The following is a 23,740-nucleotide window of genomic DNA, read 5'->3' as shown; positions in this document are numbered from 1 at the left end:
GCACTATTTCACTCCTTTGAAAAACAAATATAATCGTGTTTGAAGCATTAAATATCACTATATCCCACTATGTGTTTTACATCGTTGTGGTACACCATGCGTCTGAAGGATGATGCTCCAGTATTTCAGCTATTTGGTTTGATATATCATTATCAAACATATTGAATTAGTCATATTTCAAATAACAGTTTGTAAATGTTTTGTACATATTGGGTACCAATTAGAAATACCTGCTACTGGTTGGTAGAGTGGAAGAAGTACAGGGAATTAGGGGGTAATACATTTGTTATTAAGAGGTAACTTGAAATAAAATACACCCTTAGTACGATTCAAATTACTGCTATAGTTTATATTTAATAATGACAGGGTATAGACAGAGGACAACAAGCCTTACAGGTCCTTTTGTAATAGAGCGGTGCAGGGATGACGTCTGTTTGTTAGCTGAATTGGATGTTAGCATGTTAGCATCGCAATGGTTCCCTCGACTTAAAGTCAATGGGATTTTTCAAATTGGCTTTTGCACTATTCCAGAAAATCAGATCTGTGGCGAACAAATGTTGATGATACTGATGTATGATAAATTCTCCACATATTAGCACCACTTTTATAATAGTTGAGGCATAAATGTTAAGCTAAAGGCGGCTAATGTTGGGCATGATTACGTTTAGTCGTCTCATTTAGACACTTGTTGACAACCACTTTTCCTATGACACAAAAAGTGAAGTGGGGTATTTATTTACTGTGTTCATTTATGTCGTAGGACAAAGCGTTAAAAACCCATAAGCTTTTGTAAACCAGATATATTCTAACCAAACACACATTCCAAAAACCAATGATTTGCATACCAGGGAACCGTTAGTAGTTGAGTCATTGAGTGCTGACTCCTCACTCCTCTCAATGGACTATTAGGGGCCTAAATTGATCTACAACAACACGCCAGAAACAAGCATTACCTAGTTTGGTTCAAGCCCCATTTTGGTCTTTATCATTGCTCAGAAACTGACATCCATAGAAAGATTTGGTCTGTTTTTACCAGATAGTCTTGTAGATTAACTCCACACCTGATTTGTTAAGATTTACTACATTTAGGCGGGATACTAGATGATTAAATCCCTATTTGTTGTCGTCTTGCCGCCATTTTGACTGCAAGGAAGCTTTGGAGGACACATTATATCATGTATTTCAACCCAGTCTCACGGCATTTCGTGTTCACCAACACGATTTTTAATCTATTGATTCGTGTTCACCAACACGATTTGCCCCTTTTTTTCGTGTTGCACAGCACGATTTTAAAAGCAATGTATTTCTACTGGTAACGTGTTTCGTGCCTGCAGGCTGCAGCACGTCTTTTTCTCCGGTCGGGTCGGGGAAGACCGGAAGCTGTGTGGTTCATAAAAACATGTTCTTACTCAATATCAAGCCACAGTTATTGCTTTTATTTTAAATCGTATAAATTCGGACTTTTGTTGCCGTCTGTGAGGAAAATAAATGGGGCTCAGAGCCTCAGGATGCTGAAATCTGTATTTTTTAAATATTTTTTTCCTTCTAATTTGTTATTCTTTTCAAAATAACACACTGTTATTTACTCACCAATAACTCACAATTATCCTTGCTTTTATTTATTGGTTTAATTCCATAATATCGGGCTTTTTTGGCGTCCGTCAGGAACTGAATTTCAAAATAAATATAACCGGAAACAGTGATTACCCAAGATCCTCAGCTATGGTTTTAAGCTCGCTGATTGGATGTGTTAGCCGCAATGCATGCTGGGATTTGGTGTTTATATTATATGAAATCCGGAAAACATTTTAAAAGTATAAAATAATACTTAATTCCGAGTGCTCTCGCTTTTCTCTTTGAAAGTCATCACATAACGGCATTGTAATACACGGTTCGGCTGCATTACATATTACAGATCTGCCGTAGTTCTTTATTTAGAGAGCCCTGATGAGAAGACCTTTGGAAGAACTGGAAGAAATGGCGCCGAAACTGAATACTTGACGTGGATCATAAATATATCAACAATTAAACAACATCTTCAATTTCTCTTCACACAATACGTCTCCTTGCAGTATCAACACTAATTCGGCTGACTTTTACATTTGATCTAATTCATAGATAGGTTATATTTACACCATAACGGTGCACAGCTGATATAAAAGGACTGTAGTTTTCAAAGATATTACTGATTTTCTTTGAATGTAAGAATGTAAATACTGAGTCTGAAATAGTATAGCAATATGCTGTAAAATGATGTGAAAGCATGCATAAAACTATACATCTTCAGATGTTGTACATACACACTAATAATACAAAGTTATTATGTCTGTGTGCACCTTGTGTGCACCTCCTAGTGGTTAAAGCACGTTATTGAATTATTGTTTTTATGTGTTATATTTGATATATTAAGAGTACATACTTTCATAGGGGGAAAGTATAAATATAGAAATATAGAATATAAAAAATCAAGAAGATACTATAAGTGATCTCTACAATAAAACAGTTTAGTGCAGGATGTACACAGATATTAATAGGAGGAGGTGAAAAACAGAAAAACGGATTAACCTTTATTTAAACATTAAATATTAAGCCTGACAAAGTAATTCACGTCTAATATATTGCTTTCCTGCAATGTTAACTATGTTGAAGCACTTATTTTAACTGATATTATACACATTAATTATACTCTTATGTATGTAGATAGAATAAGAAATGTGCAGAATATGACAGTTTAATGGTGGAGGTACACACATATTGATAGATGTCTTGTAATGCACTGTTGAGGAACCTGTGACCCAAGTTTTTCATTCATTGCATAACTACACCGTAGTTGTGTATGATATGTCAATAAACCTTTGAAAATCTTGAAAGGGATATGCAAAATAGCCATAATATACAGTCTTTATTAACTATTAGTAGAGAATAACGAGTAATGAATATACTTTATTACTTGTTTCCATTCATGTCAATTGCAGATACATGTTTAGTCTTCTCAAGCACCAACTATCAAATATCTCTCCTGGTTGTTGGCACTTGACAATCACCTTACCTGCATTTTACTCAGGTGTAACTAAAGTCTGATTTAAGGGTTGTTTATATTTCACATCATTAATCAGAATCTGCAAAGTAACTCAAATAAATGCAGTGGAGTAAAAATACCAGGTTAACCTCTGAATAGTAGTGGAGTAGAATTACAAAGTAGCAATGAGCTGTCATGTGGGTATATATTAATGCTGCGCATTATGGACACAAGTGATTTTCACCCATTTATTAATTATATGTTTTACATTTGATAACACCAATGTGTTTAATAATGGCAACTTCTAATTGTGGGGAAAACGAAAACGTTCAGTAGAGACGTCCCATAGAACATTTTGCGAAACACAATAGCCAGCATGTGTAGTTCTGGGGGGGTGTTCGATTCCAGTTTTGGATAGACTGGCGTGGTTTCGTTCCATTTCACACAGCTGTTTGACGCTCTGCGTAACCTTACGGGAACTGTAGTCCTAAACGATAGCTGGGGATTATGGGTAGTGTAGTGTCTTCGGTCATCCTAAACTCAGAAATGTTGACAATCGCAATGATGCTCGAAATGTCCCTTATAGGCCTACGTCTGTTTCCGGTTATTTTTATTTTGAAATTCAGTTCCTGACGGACACCAAAAAAGCCCGAGATTATGGAATTAAACCAATAAATAAAAGCAAGGATAATTGTGTGTTATTGGTGAGTAAATAACAGTGTGTTATTTTGAAAAGAATAGCAAATTAGAAGGAAAAAATATTTAAAAATACAGATTTCAGTATCCTGAGGCTCTGAGCCCCATTTCTTTTCCTCACAGACGGCAACAGAAGTCCGAAATTATACGATTTAAAATAAAAGCAATAATTGTGGCTTGATATTGAGTAAGAACATGTTTTTATGAACCACACAGCTTCCGGTCTTCCACGACCCGACCGGAGAAAAAGACGTGCTGCAGCCTGCAGGCACGAAACACGTTACCAGTAGAAATACATTGCTTTTAAAATCGTGCTGTGCAACACGAAAAAAAGGGGCAAATCGTGTTGGTGAACACGAATCAATAGATTAAAAATCGTGTTGGTGAACACGAAATGCCGTGAGACTGGGTTGTGTATTTAGCTGCATTCAGTAACTTTTTATGATCTGAGTTCTTCTACTTTTACTCAAGTACAAGATCTGAATACTTTTACTTTGACTCAAGTACAAGATCTGAGTACTTCTACTTTTACTTTACAGTACATTGCTTTAGATAAAGCACCAGCTAAATGTAATGTCATGTAATGTAATGTATCCTCATGGATTCAGTAAAAAAGGCAGAACTAGAACCCAAACATCAGGGTAAGGAACATCAGCATATCTCCTGATCTAGCGGCTCAGTTGGAGACTACAGATCATAAAATGGGCTGAAAGTGAATAAAAGAAGACTGGCTTGGTGTCATATGATTTATGAAGTACTGACGAGTCCAGATATAACAGATACCAGTACTTTAGTAACCAACATGTCATACAGTAATGAATATATACTGTATACGTTTACACAGCCATACACACACATAATACATTTAATTAATGTTTTATTTTAAAATCAAGTCTAAGCACAACCAAAAAACACTAAATATGAAAAGGGGAAGGGAGGGGGTGAGGGGAGTGGAGGAGAGAGTTTGGGGGGAAGTGAGGAGGAAGTATGGAGGAAGTATGTAAAGTAAATAAAGGATGAAGTAAGGTGAGAGAGGGTGAGGTAGCAGGAAGTAGGTACAGTTAATGGGGGAGGGACTTAATAGTGAGTTTTTTCACATTCCATTATATAGATTGTGGGAAAACCTGAGCTCCAGGAGAAAACCCTGAGTATGAAAAGGGGAAGGCAGTAGGGGGTGAGGTAGGAGGAAGGAGGTGAGGGAAAGGGAGGAGGCAAAGAGGAGAGGAAAAGGCAGCTACTGACGTCCAGCCTCCTCCTTCTCCTCTTTCTCCCCCTTTGCTTCCTTTCCCATCTCCTTCTCTTGCATCTTGCGTAGCATCTTCTGCAAAATAGCGTCCCTCTCCTCAGTCGCCCTCCTGCGAGCGAATAATCCTCTGCTCTTATTCTTCATGTGAAGACACAGGTCCTCCAGAAGTGTCTTCTCGTCCTCCATCTTCTTCTCTTTAGCCGCCCAGCTCAGTCGTGTCTGAGCGAGGTCCTCCTTCACCTCCTCCAGTTGTGTCTCCATCAGATGAACCGTGGTCTCCCAGCTCTGCTGTTTCTGGCTCAGGTCTCTGGAGCACTTCTCCTTCTGCTCCTTCATCTCCTCTTTTGTCTCCCTGCTCAGGTTGTTCTCATCCTCTGCTTGATGTAACTGAGCCTGCATCTCTTTGAATTCAGTCGCCTGGCTCTGAAGTGTCTGAGCCAGGTCTTCTTTCTCCTGAGTGACCTCTTTTATTTCAGTCTCCATCAAACTGGCCTTGGTTTCCCAGCTCTGGTGTTGTTTGGAGGACTTCTCCTCCTGCACCTTCATGTCTTTCTCAAACTGCTTCACTAGCGAGTCCTTCAGTTGGACGTCCAACTCCAAGCTGTGGTTCTCCTCCGCCAGCTTCTTCTTGGATTCCTCCACCTGTGTTAATGTAGTCTCCATCTCTCTCCTCTCGTCCTCCAGCTGATGTGTCTCACTCTCCCAGCTCAGGTGATTTTCGGCCAGGTCTTCTGAGAACTTTTCCTCCTGCTCTCTCATTTTGTCTTTCAGCTGTTTGACATCCGTCTCCCAGCTTTTGTTGATCTTGGCCAAGTGATTCTTTTGCTTCTCCACCTGTTTGCATGTGGCCTCCACCTGTTTTAACGTAGTCTCCCAGCTCAGGTGTTTTTCGGCCAGGTCTTTGAAGAACTTTTCCTCCTTCTCTCTCATCTGGTCTTTCAGCTGGTTGATATCCATCTCCGAGCTGTTGTTGTTCTTTGCCAGACGCTCGTTCTCCTCCTCCACCTGTTTTAGTTTGGCCTCCACCTGTTTGAGCTCCGTCTCACAGCTCAGGCTCTTCTTTGCCAGGTTGTCCTTTTCCTGAGACACCTCTTTTAGTTTGGTCTCCATCGGTTGCTGGTCTTCAGAGATCTTGTCTCCCTGCTCTTTCAACTGGAGCACCAGCTTGTGGACTTCCTTCTCCAAGGTGTGGATTCTAAAGGTCTGCTGACTGTTGTGCTTCATCACCCCTTTCACTTTCCATTCCATCTTTTGCTTTTCGCTCTCCAAGGTGTGGTTTCTAGCGGCCTGGTAGTTTGTCTTTTCCACTACACTCTTCATGCCTTGTTTCTCACTCTCCCAGCTCTGTTGTTTCTCAGCCAGGTCCTTGGTGGACTTCTCCTGGCTCTGAAGGAGTTCTTCCTCTCTTCTTTTCAGCAGGTTTATGGTCACCAGGTTCTCCTCCAGCTGCTGCTTGTGTTGAGCCTCTTTAGTTTCCATCTCCTCCTCCAGAGCGCTGTATCTTTCCTCCAGAGCGCCGTATCTTTCCTCCCAGATTGTCACACACTCAAAGAGTTCATCTCCTCTCATCACGAGCAGTTTGACCGTCTCTGCATCAAACTGCAGGAGACTCTCATCGTTCTGGCTGTCGGATGTCTCCTTGTTGCTCTGGTCTGACTTTGTTCTATCCATGGCACTGTCTGTGGACTTGTGTTGTGCGTAGGAATACAAAGTGTCAAAGTAATACGTGTTTTGTCGAGAAAACTGTGAAGTGTTTTTGCTCTGACTGAATATGTGTACACTCACCGCTCTGAACTGAACAACTGAAGAATTACGGCACTTCGGAGCTCTCCTTGCAATGTCAAGATCCAAGCCATGTGATGTCATCGATTCTACTCTCAACTGTGATGTCATGTGATGATGTCATGGATTTGACTTTCAACTGTGAGGATGTCATTCCATTAAGGTCACATGTGATGTCACACACACCACAAACACATTTCCCAGCATGCTTAGCGGCAGGAAACTTCAAACGGAAAACTGATTTTATAGTTAAACATGCAATTAATTTGTCCCACTTTATGACTTTATAAGCAGACTAAATGTTGTGCTTTAAGGTCTTTACAGTTACACAATGCAAACATTTAATTTGTTTGAATTGTTCCTGATGTTGTTCTGAGAGCAGTGTGTGCCTGTGTGTGCGTGTGCGTGTGTGCGTGTGTGTGTGTGTGTGTGTGTGTGTGTGTGTGTGTGTGTGTGTGTGTGTGTGTGTGTGTGTGTGTGTGTGTGTGTGTGTGTGTGTGTGTGTGTGTGTGTGTGTGTGTGTGTGTGTGTGTGTGTGTGTGTGTGTGTGTGTGTGTGTGTGTTTCAAGATAAGGCTGCTTTCAGGCAGACACTTTGGTAAAGGAATTTATTATTTTTCTGCCTTTAAGCTACTACTTAGTTCTGTAATTCCTAGTTTGTCTCTTCTCTTTCATTCCTCTTAGATCCATGTAGGCATACATAAATATAGTACACAATTTCAAATTACATTTTTTCCGGCATCTTTCATGGACATTGTGTACAGTAAGGATGGGACGTTGTTGACCTCAACTGATGGAGTGTTGGGGCGTTGGAAGGAACACTTTGAGGAACTCCTGAACCCGACAACTCCGCCCTCTATGTTAGAGGCAGAGCTGGAGTATGACGGGGGATCACCACCAATCTCCCGGGGGGAGGTCACTGAGGTCGTCAAACAACTCCACAGTGGCAAAGTCCCGGGGGTGGATGAGATCCGCCCAGAAATGCTGAAGGCTCTGGGTGTTGAGCGACTGTCATGGTTGACACGTCTCATCAACATTGCGTGGAAGTCGGAAACAGTACCGAAGGAGTGGCAGACCGAGGTGGTGGTTCCCCTTTTTAAAAAGGGGGATCAGAGGGTGTGTGCCAATTACAGAGGCATCACACTACTCAGCCTCCCCGGGAAAGTTTACTCCAAGGTACTCGAAAGGAGGGTCAGGCCGATTGTCGAACCTCAGATTGAGGAGGAACAATGCGGATTCCGTCCTGGTCGTGGAACGACGGATCAGCTTTTTACTCTCGCAAGGATCCTGGAGGGGGCCTGGGAGTGCGCTTATCTGGTCTACATGTGTTTTGTAGACTTGGACAAGGCGTATGACCGAGTTCCCAGGGAGTTACTGTGGGAGGTGCTGCGGGAGTATGGGGTGAGGGGGTCTCTACTCAGGGCCATCCAATCTCTGTACTCCCAAAGCGAGAGCTGTGTCCGGGTCCTCGGCAGTAAGTCGGACCCATTTCCGGTGAGGGTTGGCCTCCGCCAGGGCTGCGCTTTGTCACCAATCCTGTTTGTAATATACATGGATCGGATTTCGAGGCGTAGTCATGGGGGAGGGGGTCTGCAGTTCGGTGGACTAAGGATTGCACCACTGCTTTTTGCAGATGATGTGGTTCTGATGGCTTCATCGGTCTGCGACCTTCAGCACTCACTGGATCGGTTCGCAACCGAGTGTGAAGCGGCTGGGATGAGGATCAGCACCTCCAAATCTGAGGCCATGGTTCTCAGCAGGAAACCGATGGACTGTCCACTCCAAGTAGGGAATGAGTCCTTACCCCAAGTGAAGGAGTTCAAGTATCTCGGGGTCTTGTTCTCGAGTGAGGGATCAATGGAGCGTGAGATGGGTTGGAGAATCGGAGCAGCGGCAGCGGTACTGCAGTCGCTTTACCGCACCGTTGTGACGAAAAGGGAGCTGAGCCAGAAGGCAAAGCTCTCTGTCTACCGGGCCATTTTCGTTCCTACCCTCACCTTTGGTCATGAAGGATGGGTCATGACCGAAAGAATGAGATCGCGGATACAAGCGGCCGAGATGGGTTTTCTCCGCAGGGTGGCTGGTGTCTCCCTTAGGGATAAGGTGAGAAGTTCGGTCATCCGGGAGGGACTCGGAGTTGAGCCGCTCCTCCTTCGCGTCGAAAGAAGCCAGTTGAGGTGGTTCGGGCACCTAGTTAGGATGCCACCTGGGCGCCTCCCTAGGGAGGTGTTCCAGGCACGTCCAGCTGGGAAGAGACCAAAGGGTAGACCTAGGACCAGGTGGAGGGATTATATCTCTTCGCTGGCCTGGGAGCGCCTTGGGATCCCCCAGTCAGAGCTGGTTGATGTCGCCAGGGAAAAGAAAGTTTGGGGCTCTCTGCTGGAACTGCTACCCCCGCGACCCGACCACGGATAAGCGGGAGAAGATGGATGGATGGATGGATCTTTCATGGAAGTACGACCAATTAAAAATAAAATAACACATACATCCAGTCAAATCTTGAATTGTAATCTCTGTGGTTTATTAAGCCATTATAGCATCTGTGTTAAACCCCACTACTGCTTCAATTGCAAAAAAAGATTTGAAATATTATCCACATATTTTTTTAATGTATGTGCCATCATAAATGCACTACGGCTAAATGCCTAATTAATACCATTTGTGTGCTTTTGCTTCTTTGAGAATGATGACTGGCACACTTTTTGGACTCTGTGACACACTAATCATTGCAGCTGAAGTTCAGAGCAATATTAACCACTCTAAATCATAAAATGTACCTGACTCATGAGAAAAATGACTCCGGGCCCTTTCTATAGATCATCGTCCACTCAGTATTAATTGTCTTCAGTGCAGCCCCAAAAGAGTATCAGTTAACTTCCCCATGGTAAAACCCTCCGTGCATTGGAGCGCCGACGATTCAACATCACGTGAATTCTCTTTAAAGATGTATTTAAGTGGAAGTGTAATATATTCTCATACTGTCCCATTTACAATCAGCAAAGCTCTTTTTATCTCTGTCCATTCCACAGCTATTCATTAATCGAGCGGCAAGTGTCCACCCTCCAGTTGGAGGCAGTTAATTATTTTTTAATTTAATCAATGCAAATGCTGCTCTTAATGGAAAGCGTATAACGTCTGGTAATGAACATGAAGACAATGTATGGAAAAAGAATGTAGACGAAATAAAAAAACCTTGATCAGTCACTTTTATGTGAGCTGGGACTGGAATGGTGTGGATAGACAGTGAATCCTGTGGGTTTTAACCTATGGTTTTAACATGCAACTCACCCAGTGCATGCTGGGAAGACAACATCTCTGGTTCTTCTGAATCTAAACTCTCTATCCTAATCAGACCATGTTATAGGGGTGCAATGCTAAATCATTGAAGTCCTGTACAATTACAGTTCCTTTGGAGATAAAAAAGGCACCTTTGTACGCCTCACATTCGACTTCCAGTCATTTCTCGATTGGTCGAATAAGACTCTACTCTCTCTGCTTTATTATTGCAGTTTTGTTTCTGTTTTTCCAACACAACCAGAACGAAATTTGCTGAGGCAGCTTTTAGCATGTATGCACGACAAGCCTGGAACAAACGCCCCAACGAGGTTCGCCCCAACCCCGGGTTCTTTTAAATCAAGGTTAAAAACCTTTCTTTTTAATGCAGCCTATCCTGAGATCCTTTAACCGTTATCATTGCACTTTTAGCTGCAGCCAGTATTTCATCGCTTTTATGAACTGTCTTTTTTTTCTTGTGTTTTTATTATTATGCGTTAAATGCCTATGTGAAGCGCTTTGAATTGCCTCTGTGTCTTAACATGTGCTATACAAATAAACTAACCTTAAACCTAACTAACCTTGAATATAAAAGGGATACACTTCCCATGTTGACTGAAATGAACTTCTCCTTAGGTCCACCATCTGCCCCTGAGAACCCCATCTCCACGGTGAACGAGACCTGCGTCACCTTGGAGTGGTCTCCACCCAGAGACACAGGAGGCAGAGGAGACATCAGCTACAGCCTCCACTGCAGGAAGTGCTCCGGAGACGGCAGGAAGTGCACACCGTGTGGTAGCAGCGTCCACTTTGTCCCCAGACAGTTTGGTCTCTCGTCAGCCAGCGTGCTGGTCACCGACCTGCAGCCGGACTCCAACTACAGCTACACTGTTGAGAGCCAGAATGGAGTCTCCGACTTCAGCCCCACCCCCAGAGGAACGGTGGTCATCAATGTCACTACATCCCAGACAGGTGAGAACATACACGCGTAATATATATGTACAAATCTGAACCCCCATATTTAAATATAGATATCAAAACACCAGTATTTGTTTACACAGACAGCTATTTCACAGACGGTGTGTATTCAGATTTAAATTGCAGCACAAACTCAAGAAAGAAAGGATGTTGCATGCCTTCACCGATATCCCCTCTTAAAGGCTGATTGGGAAATAAAATCATCCGGGGGAAGAACGTATTCATCAGCCTGAGTTAGGAATGTGTACTATGATTCAGCGGGAGTATTTTTCAAAATGGTTTCCTGATTGCAGCGTGCTCACAAATATTATCAGGCTTTTACACTGCAACTGTAAAATCACTGCTCTGCTGCATCTCCCCGATACCACACAATGACACCCCTGAAACCCTTCCTTCACAAATATAATCATGCGCGCATCTTTCGCAGTGTCGGGCCGTGGGAAAGTGCTGCAAGAGAAGTGCATATGACAGGGTGGTGATGAGTAATAGTCCCCGTACTATAGATGTGTGTGTAATAGTAGCAGAGGGGGGGGGGGGTGGAAGGGATGTAGGAGGTTGTGACCCAACGTGTCACATGTGCTCCTCTCTACTACAGTACACACATTGGTACACAAGCAGAAACACACTTTCAACCCATGTGTGAAGGCTGGGTAGGAAGTCACAGGGTTTGGGGTTTACACATTAATAACATGAGCAGATTGCACACTATACACACGCATGTCACACGATGTTGAATGCTGTAATCACACGTTTTAAACAGCTTGTTAGCTCTCTCTCATTAGCAAATATACATGATAATGACTTCCAATAAGGGTATTTCTAGTTATATAGCACAGCGGGTATCCATCTGAAATCCCTCTCGTCTCCTGCATAGCGCGCCGTCTTTATCTCTGCCTCTTTTCAAGTTAATTCTCTCCTCATTAAACTGTACTCTCTCTTTGTCTCTTCTTTGTTTACTGCAGTGAGCGTGGTGCTGAAGGAGAGGCGGAGCAAGGACAGCGTGACTTTGGCCTGGCAGGGTCCGGTGAGACCAAACGGAGCGATAGTGGAGTATGAGGTCATCTACTATGAGAAGGTGAGAGAGATGCACACAGCCGCTGATTCCTTTTAGAAGCGGCACACAATGAAGATCCGTTGACTGTTATTTCAGATTTGTAACAGGAAACCTGTTAAAAACTAGAGCTGTGGAACAACTTAAATGGATAAGTTTGATTTTTGGAGGTATACGCTTTGTTTTTAGAGTAAAATAAGAAGATTGATATCTCTGTCAGTGCATGTTGAATGTATTGCTAGGCTGCTAGCAGCTGGTTGGCTTAAATTAACACAAAAGCTGCAAACAGGCGAAAAGCACTAGCCTTACTGTGTCCAAGAGTTAAAAAAAAATGCACCTAACAGTGTCATGAAGCTCATAAGTAACAGATTTGCATGTAGTTTGTTTGAGTTACAACAATTTGTTGTTTTACGAATGGTTAATTTACTCCTGACTGGAACCAACTAGCTGAGAATCCAGGAAGTTGCTCGTCCAGGCCACGAATTAGTCGGACACATGAGCCTCTGTTAAATTGAATATTGATTTTCCTACACTTTGCTTTTTGCATGGATAAACAAAGGACATATTACATGTTAATGTGTGAGGTTTAGAGGTGCTGGTAGGCAGTTTAGTTACATTTAGACAGAACGATGCAAACCGCTTCCCCATGTCCAGGTTGTGTGCTGACCTAAGGCCACCGGTATCTGGGTTTGGCTTCATATTTAGCATACAGATATGAGAGTGGTGGTGGTGTATCAGCAACAAAGTTAATTTCCAAAATTGTCAAACTACTCTTTACTGTGTACTACTAATGCTACATTAGGGCAACCCTTTCATGGGTTTAATGCAACTTGTTGGCATTTTCTTCATTTCAGCTTCATCGTCTAGGCTCCTAAGATTTGGGTTTCGCCGAGGGGAATGCCCGTAATGACTTGTTCATCAAAACAAAACTCTCTATTCCTCACGTCTCCCCTACTGCTCGCACCAAGCCAATTAACCACACATCTGTCGAACAAACCTCGTAAAACACGGCCAAGATGATGAAATGAAGCGTGTGTGTGTGTGTGTGTGTGTGTGTGTGTGTGTGTGTGTGTGTGTGTGTGTGTGTGTGTGTGTGTGTGTGTGTGTGTGTGTGTGTGTGTGTGTGTGTTTGGGTGTGTGTGTGTGGTTGGCAGGCATTAGCAGTAAAATAGTGTTAATCTTTGTTGTAGAGTGTCTTCCATTAGGTAGAGTATCAGCCTCTCTGCAGGGAACCATCTTACTGACAGACACACTTATTCCTTATTCATCCTCCGACACACACACACACACACACACACCACACGCACACACACACACACACACACACACACACACACACACACACACACACACACACACACACAAACTTAGTGAGGTGTATTTGGCCCCTGGGGACATTTACATTAAACAATTTGAGGTTTCTATTATGTTTTGCTCGTCTCAATATCACAGCCCATTGCTCTTTATATAACCCTCTTGAGTATATTTATAAATGTGAACCTTTTTATCCACAGTGACATTATTCTCAGAAACTGAATATTATCCACTGAATTCAGTATTGAATTCTCTCCTCTCGCTCTTTCCTCCCCTTCAGAACCAGCGGGAGCAGAACTACACCGTGTTGAAGACTCGCTCCAACATGATGACAGTGGACGGGCTGAAGCCAGGGACCACCTACGTGTTCAGGGTCAGGGCTCGGACCGACGGGGGCTACGGGAGCTACGGTGGAGAGATTGAATTGGAAACCAGCCACGAAGGTAAAGACATGATTTATACTTTACTATTTACCTTTTACCTCTTCTTTTTGTTCTGTGAAATTGGACCATGGTTTCTATGTCTATGTTCCTTGTTTTAAAATGTTCCCTGTGTTCTTACTGTTAACAATTGCACAGAAAATAGTTACATGCCATTTCTTAGAAGTTAGAAGATCACACTTAATGTATCACAGTGCAGTACTGTAAGAGTCCGATGTAAGCCTCCTGCAGCAGAAACATGTTCACCCGAAATAAAACAAATCAGCAGCCTCAAAGCATCCTGGAAGTACATAAGGTAAAACAATCCTATTTCACTCAAATGAGAAACAACCATGCTTTCATGGGTGGTGAATGTAATTCAGTGTTTTGATTCCCACAACCAGAAAACAATAGTTAACCGGTATTAGAAATCATGATAACAACCATACAGAAAGCCAGAGCGTGGAAACACCAGGCATCCTCATCCTTTCGTACCGCTTTTATTCCCCTAGTCCTCAAACTACCAATAGTGTATAGAGCTTGTCTGTATTTGCCTAAAGGAGACTGTGTACTTTAATTAACAAATGTATTCCATACTTATAGACTTTGGTAAAGAAGAGGAGGAGACACAAACATAAATCTATGCCGGGTGATTCAGGCCAGAGGGCCGAGCTAACAGCTCTGTCGAGATTTGTTCAATCTCTCTGTCACTCGTCCTTTTTCTCCTTTGTTGGCTGTCGTCCCCTTTCATTATCGCTTCATTATGTGCTCTAGGATGTTCTGCTTTAGTGGCCCCATAATGTGCTCTTTAAAGTGAACATTGATTCCCAGACAGGCAGGCAGAGTGGGATGAATCAGTTAATGTATAACAGTGCACTATAGATTGTTTGTATGGCATACAGCGGGCACACGTGAGCCTACTAATTCGATAATCACTAACGTATATAGAAGTTGGGTTTTTTAGTCCTGTCATGAGGAAACAGTGACTGTATGGAGCTCAGGACACAGGTTGGGTATCACTGCTACAGAGCTGTCAACGAGTATTCATACAGCGGCTTCAGAGTCAGGCTCAGTGCCACATTCAGATGACCCCATAGCAATCATATCGAGGTTATCTAATCAGATCAATTATATGGATTGGTAAAGAAGGCTGTCAATGTGTGCGGCAGTAAATGTAATAGAAGATCAATGCTTATCTGTGGATGCCTAGGGGCATTCATTTGCCTCTTCAACACACACACACACACACACACACACACACACACACACACACACACACACACACACACACACACACACACACACGTCAGCTCATGCTTTGCTAAGCCAGATAAATGGGGTATTTGTTTTGAGTAATGGCTTGATTGGTGTGGCGTGGAAATCGATGCATCTTTGCAGAAAGTTCTCAGCGGTAGCCTTGTTATGGGCACCGTTAACATATCCATTTGGACAGTGCGGCCGAATGGAAATGGCTTTCACATCCACTCTCATAGCCTCACAGGCGATGCAGAGCGGGAGAGCTTTTCATCAAGGACCTTACTTACTATTCCATCCGCCTCCATCGCTCACTTTTACTCTCATTTTTCTCTCTCCTTCAACCTGTCTTTTATCTCCTTTTCGAATGCTATCATATTTCATTCTCACTCCCTCTTCCCTCTCGCCACATTCACCTTGCTGTCTTTTTTTTTTACTCCCAGCCTCCCTTCATCTTCCCTCGTACAGAAAACATGCTAATCCTCTCTCCATGCTCCTTTATGCATATTACTATTAATCCTCTGTGTTCCTTTTGTCTCCTCTACAGATGTGTTTGCCATCGGGGACCCTAACCAGTCCACCATCCTAGCTGTGTCCATCGCCGGGGGAATCGTCCTCCTCATCTTCCTTGTGACTTGCTTTGTTGTCAGCGGAAGGTAGGGATACTAAAGTTCTCTAAACACACAAAAATCACCCTAAAATGACTCTAAATAAGGTTGTTTATGACACATTAAATACACAATGATATTCTTGGTAATGCTCAACTTTTCCCTCATTATCAATAAAGCAGATGAAAAGACCAAAAATACAATCAAAGTAAAAGATCAATCTTAATCCTCTGCTACATACAGTAGAGCTTCAATGTTGTCCAAAAACTCTTGAAAACACGTCATTAAAAAGCACCGATTTGGATCTGACTTTCGAATGACTTTCTTATGAACATCTAATAAATCAACTTCTCATGAACATGGGCACTGCACTGTCGTTTATTTTGAGTCAGCCTCATGGACTGTGAGTTCCTAACAAATGCACGACAGTACTTCGAGAAAAACCGAAGTGCCCAGCTGCTTTCAGGAAATCTTGTCCTAAAACCAAAAGTATACTTTTGTTCCTTTTTAAAGATGTATGTTGAAGAACTAGTAGAAGCCTATGGTATGTCATGGACAGGAAGTGGGAACAACTGACAGACGGTGTCTTTTCAGTTTGCTGACAGTTGACTGAAGAAAGAACATTTCCAGCCTTATAACTTCATTTGCTGTTACACAGCTTTAACACCATTATGAGTTGCTGCAGATGATGCCACTGACAGCTTTCATCTGATTGGTGGCACATTGAAGGGTCACCAACAGAGAAGGTTCCAGTTGAAGCTGACTGAATTTAGTACTGCCATGATGTCATTTACTCGCTGTCCTACTATAAATACAATAATCTGTCAATAATCATATGGGTCTATCTGGTACTATACCATATGCATTCATGGACACACAAGGTCTCACGGCATATCCCGTTGTAAGGGATTACAACGTGTCGGTGCGCTAAAGCAGGGCCTCAAACTTTGACATTTATACTGCTGCTGCAGCCTAAACTAAAGGCTGTGTTATTCTGTATGTGAAGAGCATGGACTCTCCATGATCACTCCCTTTGAAGGTTAGTGCTCAATCTCCAAAAAGGCCAAAGAGGAATGAGAGATGAGAGGGAGAAAGGAAAATAAAAGAATGGCCATCGGTAAAAGGCGAGGGAGATGAAAGCGCTGGGCTCTTTGGACGGAGAAGAAAGGTACGACGGCAAGAGAGCAGCTGAGAGGAGGAAGAGGGATGACAGCATCTGTGATTTACCGTGCCTGTAACTAAATGTGTATCCTCCATGAGCTCCGCCTAGATTAGCTGCATGTTAAGGAATACACACACACACACACACACAAACATACACACAACTAATGTACACACACTACAAACATTAGTATTGATTCAGGTGATTGCTTATCAGGCTGAGTGCTCTATTCACTATTGACTAGGAGGGATGTAATCAGTGGAGACGCTTGTGTCACACACACACACACACACACACACACACACACACACACACACACACACACTCACACACTCACTCACTCACATACATGCACACAAAGCACGTGAATGGGAGCACATTGGTAAGAAATTCATCAGAGGGGAATTATGAGGTTGTGCTTGTTAGCATCAAAACATCCTGTTAAACACTGTGTTATATGAACACACATGATGACTCACACTCAACTAATCAGGTTTCACAGGCTGGGGAGGTGTTAACTAGGTTTTACAGAAGGGTCGATGCACCGCCATCCATTTCAGCCCCCTCCTCTCCCTCTCTTCATCTTCCCCTCACTCCGTCTCTATCTTTCTCTCTACCTTTCAGAGGTGGGGGGACGCTTGGGAGGAAGTAGTGTTGATTACTGCTTTCTATTAAACAACATCTGTACATCTGTCAACATGTGTGTGTGTGTGTCTGTGTGTGTGTGTGTGTGTGTGTGTGTGTGTGTGTGTGTGTGTGTGTGTGTGTGTGTGTGTGTGCGTGCGTGCGTGCGTGCGTGCGTGCGTGTGTGTGTGTGTGTGTGTGTGTGTGTGTGTGTGTGTGTGTGTGTGTGTGTGTGTGTGTGTAGCTGGGGAATCAGGCGATGATCAAAGCTACATCACTAGAGAGACAAGAGCAGGAGAGCTCGAGGGGGAGAGATGGACAGAAGTAAGGTAAAGAAGGGGAAACAAGTGGAGGATAGAATGAGAGCTTATTAGATCGGCAGTGGGAATGACAGAATGTAGCGAGGGGGGGGGGTGAGGGAAAACATCTGAAGTATGTTTGCGCCACTAGAGAGCTACATTTCGAGATGGTGTGAAAGATAGAGAGAAAGAGGAGGGATGGAAAGAGAAAAAGGCGATTGATGGATGGAGGAGGAGAGCCGGCGGCACAACGACAGAGGTGCAAGGAGCGCGAGATGAAAATGTAGATTACAAGTGTGTTTGAGAGACGAGGAGGAAGGCTCGGTGAGATGATGGGTGGGCGATTGCACTTTTAGGTGCAATAGGAGTGTCATACTTCGAGCTTTGGAGGAACTGGGATAAATCTAAAAATAAGGATTGGTTTTCTCTCTTCTCTTGTTGCACATGCCCCCCTCGTTTCATCTACTACACCTTCAATCTGATCTGTCAATCAGTCCATTTCTCTGCCTTTTCACTCTGCTTTTCTCTTCACTTTCATCCATCTTTGGCTCTCTGGAAAATTGGAATTGAAATTGACACCGAGTCAGCCAGGGTTGGAATACTTTCCCACTAGACCTTTGTGAGGGCCTTTTTCTCCCTAAATGTCAGCTGTTTAAATCATTTCCTCAATAATCACTGGACATGATACAAGTGCTGCAGAGCTTTCTTCTTCTTGTTTTACACCTACTGTAGTTCACCGATCGAATTCACAATCCTCGCCACATTTTGAACAATCAGAATTGTATCACTGAGCTATAAAATAACAATGAATGCCCGTACAGTGTTTCTCACTTACTCACACACACACACACACACACACACTCCCCACAGCCCTGGCTGGCAGGGTACCGCAAAGCTACGCCTCATAAACGGGCTGATTTGCAGGCCATTCTGTTCGGTCCTGTTCTCGTTTAATAAAGTGCTGTTATGCTATTGTTACCGCAGGAGGGAAAACATGAGAAAATGTCCAAAGCTCCTTCGACGCAGCACGGCGCTGACAAATCACACCAGTTATTGCTGTGTGCGTGCTATTATTGCTCTGCGAGTGCACAGGCGCACAAGTGTGTGTTTGCGGTGTGTGAAGTTTTGGGTCCTCCTGAGGGTGCTTTGGCAGGCTGGCAGGTGCGAGCGATGGGAAGCAAGCGAGCGACTGGCATCGCCACGGACTCAGCAGATGGCCTTTCACTCAAAAAGCATTCTCCCCTTCGGTCCCTCACTTTCTCTCACTCCTTGTTAAACACGGGACAACTTCAGCCTCCCAGCATCTGTGTGTTCGTGAGTGTGTGTGCCTTTGTTTTGTCTGCAGTCTAATGATTCTCCAGCCTTCCAACCATCTCCTTTTCAGAAAAGCTGCAGGCTTTGGTTGTACGCCAGATTCCTGTGTTTCTTTTTGTTATCGTGCTTTTGATGTGGGCGTTTTGGTGAGAAGTCAGCATGGATTTGTTCCATCTATGTGATGTGTGTTTTATTCGATTTTTTAAGCAATCTCATCGGCTATGCATCTCTTAGTCTGCCTTTATGGAGAAGTCTGTTTCCAGAGCAGAAGACATTCAGCCATGAGTGATTGCTGCAATCTGCTAAGAAAATGTCTGAAAATATAAAACAAATAATGAGTTATTAATTAGATTTAAAGTGAATACAAGTTATTTATACTGTAAAGCCAGATATTTATCTAGCTCAAACAAGCCACTTGTTTGCCATTTTGCAGGGGTGTACGTTTTTATCCATGACAATAAGAGGAAAATGACTTTCAACAGACGGATTCAAGAAGCTCTGAAAAGATTTGAAAGACACACAGTGAAAGGCCACGGAGAAAGCTGCGCAGGAAAGCGAGATGTCATTATAACGTGGGTGATTCTACCTGAATTAACTTCTCAGTTGTGCTAATAGACAGCGTTAACAGCTCTTCCTTTTCAACACAAAAGCATGTTCAGTTGTTGTTCGTGTGCGGAAGCTCTTTTACCTCGGCAGCATCTGTTGTAGCAGCCCAGGGTTATTCTTAAAAACGTAATGAAACAAAGGAGGAGAGGAAGAATGGAAAAAAAGGAAGCATGTGCTGGTAAACAAGCTGTTGACAGAGGAAAGAGCCGAGGCAGCGAGTGAAAGAGGCTTTTGAGAAACTGATGAACAATAATGGAGTGTACAACAGCTTAAAAGTGTGTGTGTGCCTGCTCGAAAGCCGAAGCTAAATTGAAATCACCAAAAACAACAATTGGTGAAGGTTTTTTTGGTGTGGGAGAGAAGAGAAAATCAATTAAAATGCCTGGTTTTGAACCACATCAACAGGAAATAAAAAAAGGAACAAAACCAAGGCATAATAGTCACATGTTTGCATAATGGGAGATTTAGTGGAGGTAGAAAGCAGCCAATGCATTCCCTCCCTGTGGGTGGTGTTGGACTGTTTGCCTGATATAGCCCTAATAATGATTTGGCAGCCAGTGGATTCCCTGTATCTGAAAGCAAACAGGCCTGTGTGGGAGCTGGGAGTGCATATATGCCATGAGGACGTGTGTGTAATGTCATTAGACAGATTTGTATGTGTTGCTTGGATGCCGGTGCTTTCAATGAATGCAGCTAAGCTGTAGTAGGGTGTAGCTGAAAACAGCTTTGTCTGCAGAATGCTTAGAAAGTAGCTTACAAACTCTGCTATAATAGCAGCTAGTTGCCGCAGGTGCAAAACTATTTCACACAGGCGTTATGCAAATGAGCAGATGTTGCAGTGGGATTGATCAAATGTCCTATAAACATCAGACAAATCCAAAACTGTTTGCTGTTGGGGTTTTCGCAAAGTTTATAGCGCATACATTTGCTGATCCACACACACATTACGATGGTGACCAAATGAAGTTGTGTCGGTGTAGTAACATCATTAGGGGGATTAGTTTAACACTGATCTGTTAGAAATGTAAAGATACACGTGGCCAAATGATACAGACGACATGCTTATCTCCTGCGTCTCTATCTCTCTCCATCCTCTCTCATTTGACCTTTTCACCAGGTTGTTAAAGATTCTGCTACATTACACCAATTACGGCAGACCTGCTCCGGAGCTCGCTGCTTCTCCGCCACCTCTCCTTTCTCTTTGCCTGCCTTCCATTACCACTCTCTTTAATGAGCAGGAGCTAAATGAAATGTTTCCAAACGGGTTGTTAATGAAACATGGACAGATTTATTGCTCATAACTCTTGGGCTAATCATTTCCCCTTCCTAATAATTAGCCAGAGCTGAGTAAATCTTTTTACACTGTGGTCAGAGAGTGCTCAGACGCTGCCAAACACATCCAAGGTGAAGAGAGGGAGAGAAATCAATCGTACTCTCTTCCTGAGCGTTCCATCACCCCTTCTTTTTGTCACTTAGTTTTGTTTTCCTCATGCAATTTTGACTCTAATTAGTCATCATCATCCTTTTTATTAACCTCATAGTTGATTAGCGCCCGAGCAGTGAACGCGTTTTGTTTTTCGGGGTTTGTGAGCGTGGCTTAATTTCGCCCGTGAAATAATGAGTGAATTTAATCCATTGATTTCATTCCCAGTAATTATTTTTCATTTAATAGCTTGATATTAAATAGAATCACCATTATCATGAGTAATGATGAGAGCAGCGGGGGGTGTGTGTATCCGTGTGTGTTTCTGTTTGTATGTGCGAGTGGGTGGTGGAGGAAGGAGGATAGATGTGTCATTTCATTGTGTCATGCCGGAGGGGTGACTAATGATTTACTGATTTCATTTTTCTAGTCATTCTGATCAGCAGTGGGAAAATAATATGGAGGGACAGGAAATGAAAGAGGAGAGGATTTTTTTCCCTCTGTGTGAATGATCCCTCTGACTCTTCCTTGTCTCGGAGTGTATCAATGTCTTGTCCCGTCTCACAGCCAGCAGCCGACCACTAATCCTATAAAAGGTGGCCAGTCATATAAAACACGCTACAGTAGGCGATTCAACACAGCTCCAAACTACACACACTTTACTAGCTCTCTTCACGTCTCAGTTCAACATTAGTCCAAGGTTGTTCACTTTATTAAGACAAACAATCGTCTCTATTGTCCCTCCTTCTGTCATCAACACATCATCGCCCACTTACTGAGTTCACCTTTCGCTTGCTGCGTTTGTCCCGCTTTGTTTCAAGGTTATTCCACCATCCATATTTACACCTCGCCTTCAACCTTTCTCTGCCGTCAGTGCATAATAGAGCCTTTTATCCTGCCCTGCCATAGATCCCCCCTCGTTTGATCTTCTCTTTGCATCCCTCTTCTTCTCTGTCACTATATTCTCTCCATTTCCCCGACTTTCTTTTCCCTCGCTTCTGATTCAAACACAAACTCCAGGGGCTCAGCTGACTCCTCGGTGAACTGCAGGCTGTCACGGCTTTCAAAACATTATGTCAGATAATGCAGTAGCATTTGTTTTTGGAGCGATGATCTCCATCTGACGGAGGTCCTTCCCTTCATTCCACAGCGCGCTGCCAGGCTTTAGCAGCCCGAGCACACTGACATGACAGCAGAATCACTGAGTGCTGGTTTTAATTATCAGAGGAAGTACAAATCAGTGCAGCTCAGTGAAGTAGAGATTGTCTCTCGCTCTTTAAAGCCTGTTAGTGTGAGGGGGGAGATGGGAGCATCAGGCTAAATGGACCAAAAAGGAAATAGAGGCGGCCCGCTTTAGCACAATATGATCTTAAAGATTTACTAATTCAGGCGGATGGACCATCTGCATTTGGACAACTGTATCTATCTTTAGGGATCAAGGTTCAACATGTCTGTTATATTTGCGCCATGAACACACAAATATAGTGTGAAATATACTAAATAGTTGGCGTGGTAGAAGACTATAACAATATAAAGAAAAATGTCCTAAGGGGAAATCAGTAAAACTTCATAAAGGGACTGCTAAAAATGATTACATGACAAAAGGACATTTTGAATTCAGCATTTATCCTGTGTGTATGTGAGATGGCCTTCATGCGCCCTGCTTTGTTCCCAGTGTCAAGTGGACTCCAATGTGAGTGTGTGTCTATCTGGTGTTAGCCACTGCTGACCTGAAGAATCTGGCTTCTTCTATTGAGCCTAAGTGGGTGAAAACAATGGAAAAATATGGCATGGGGTTTTGAAGTGTATTTAAGCTTTATTTGAACTGTTCCTCACCTTCATACTACAATACGTTTACATCTCCCTGGCCCAACTTGCTCCAATTTACCTTTCAGGTTCAGTCCATTCTTCTGTTCTCTCACTCTTTCTCCGGACCTGCAGCCACTTGACTGACTCCTATCGTTGTCATCTGCTCTAAATCTGTGCATCAGCCCTCAGTCCTTTCTCTTACTCTCCCTCACGGGGGAGCTTTGTGCCGATTGAGTTGCTCTTTCCTTCTTAATCCTCAATCAATACAGCCAATATCTGACATCTCCATCCCTCCTTGTTTCTTAGTCTTCCCTCCAGCACATGTAGCATTGTAACAATTGCTTCCTTTGAACTTATTACATTTATATTTGTTTTCATAATCTGTCTTTGTATCTTTAGCGCCTGCATCACACAAAACTGCCCCACCCCTCTTTCTCTGCACTTCCCTTATGTTAACTTTCGTGTTTCTATTCCTCTATGGCTGCCTCCCTCATCTCCCCTCGCTCTTCCCCTCCATCTGATTGCTTGTTAGTTGATATGCAGGCTTGGACCCCCATTGTGCGTTCTTGCCTGTCAGCACTCTCTTTTTTCCATCTCCCTCTCCACCGCTCTCTTTATTTCCCTTTCCAGTGACCACTCTCTATCAAAAGAAGAAAAAAACTGCATAAAGAAATAAAAAGCAGAGGACAGGGTCTGTTGGGGGGAGGATAAATGGGTTATTGGAAAAGGGAATGGTTTAACTTAAAGGAAGAATTAAGAAAGAATGTAACACTCTAGAGAGATAAAGGGCAGGAGGGGAGAGGAAAAGGGGGGAGGGGCAACGATAATATATGGATGGAATTCTCTGAAGGTGGGAGCTTGCTA

At 43.1% G+C, this 23,740-nt stretch overlaps 2 protein-coding genes across 4 annotated transcripts in view; one reads left to right on the top strand and one right to left on the bottom strand.

The window, feature by feature from the left end:
- epha4b (eph receptor A4b) overlaps positions 1 to 23,740 on the top strand; it is a 106,431-nt gene that overhangs the window by 48,207 nt on the left and 34,484 nt on the right. For all 3 annotated transcript variants that reach the window (XM_034104190.1, XM_034104189.1, XM_034104188.1), the window contains exons 7-10: positions 10,652 to 10,987; positions 11,956 to 12,068; positions 13,639 to 13,801; positions 15,579 to 15,687. In XM_034104190.1, the coding sequence (XP_033960081.1) occupies positions 10,652 to 10,987; positions 11,956 to 12,068; positions 13,639 to 13,801; positions 15,579 to 15,687 (721 nt within the window). The remainder of the gene's footprint in view (positions 1 to 10,651; positions 10,988 to 11,955; positions 12,069 to 13,638; positions 13,802 to 15,578; positions 15,688 to 23,740) is intronic.
- LOC139435676 (golgin subfamily A member 6-like protein 22) lies at positions 4,603 to 6,746 on the bottom strand. The gene has a single exon (XM_071206426.1). It carries the CDS (start codon positions 6,630 to 6,632, stop codon positions 4,950 to 4,952), a length of 1,683 nt encoding a protein of 560 aa, XP_071062527.1. The 5' UTR covers positions 6,633 to 6,746; the 3' UTR covers positions 4,603 to 4,949.

Source organism: Pseudochaenichthys georgianus, chromosome 17, assembly GCF_902827115.2.
Source record: "Pseudochaenichthys georgianus chromosome 17, fPseGeo1.2, whole genome shotgun sequence".
Taxonomy (NCBI): Eukaryota; Metazoa; Chordata; class Actinopteri; order Perciformes; family Channichthyidae; genus Pseudochaenichthys; species Pseudochaenichthys georgianus.
This window is presented reverse-complemented; position numbering and strand designations above follow the sequence as displayed.

Coding starts and splice junctions, on each gene's coding strand:
- LOC139435676 (XM_071206426.1), bottom strand. CDS start 6,632: ATGGATAGAACAAAGTCAGACCAGAGCAACAAGGAGACATCCGACAGC.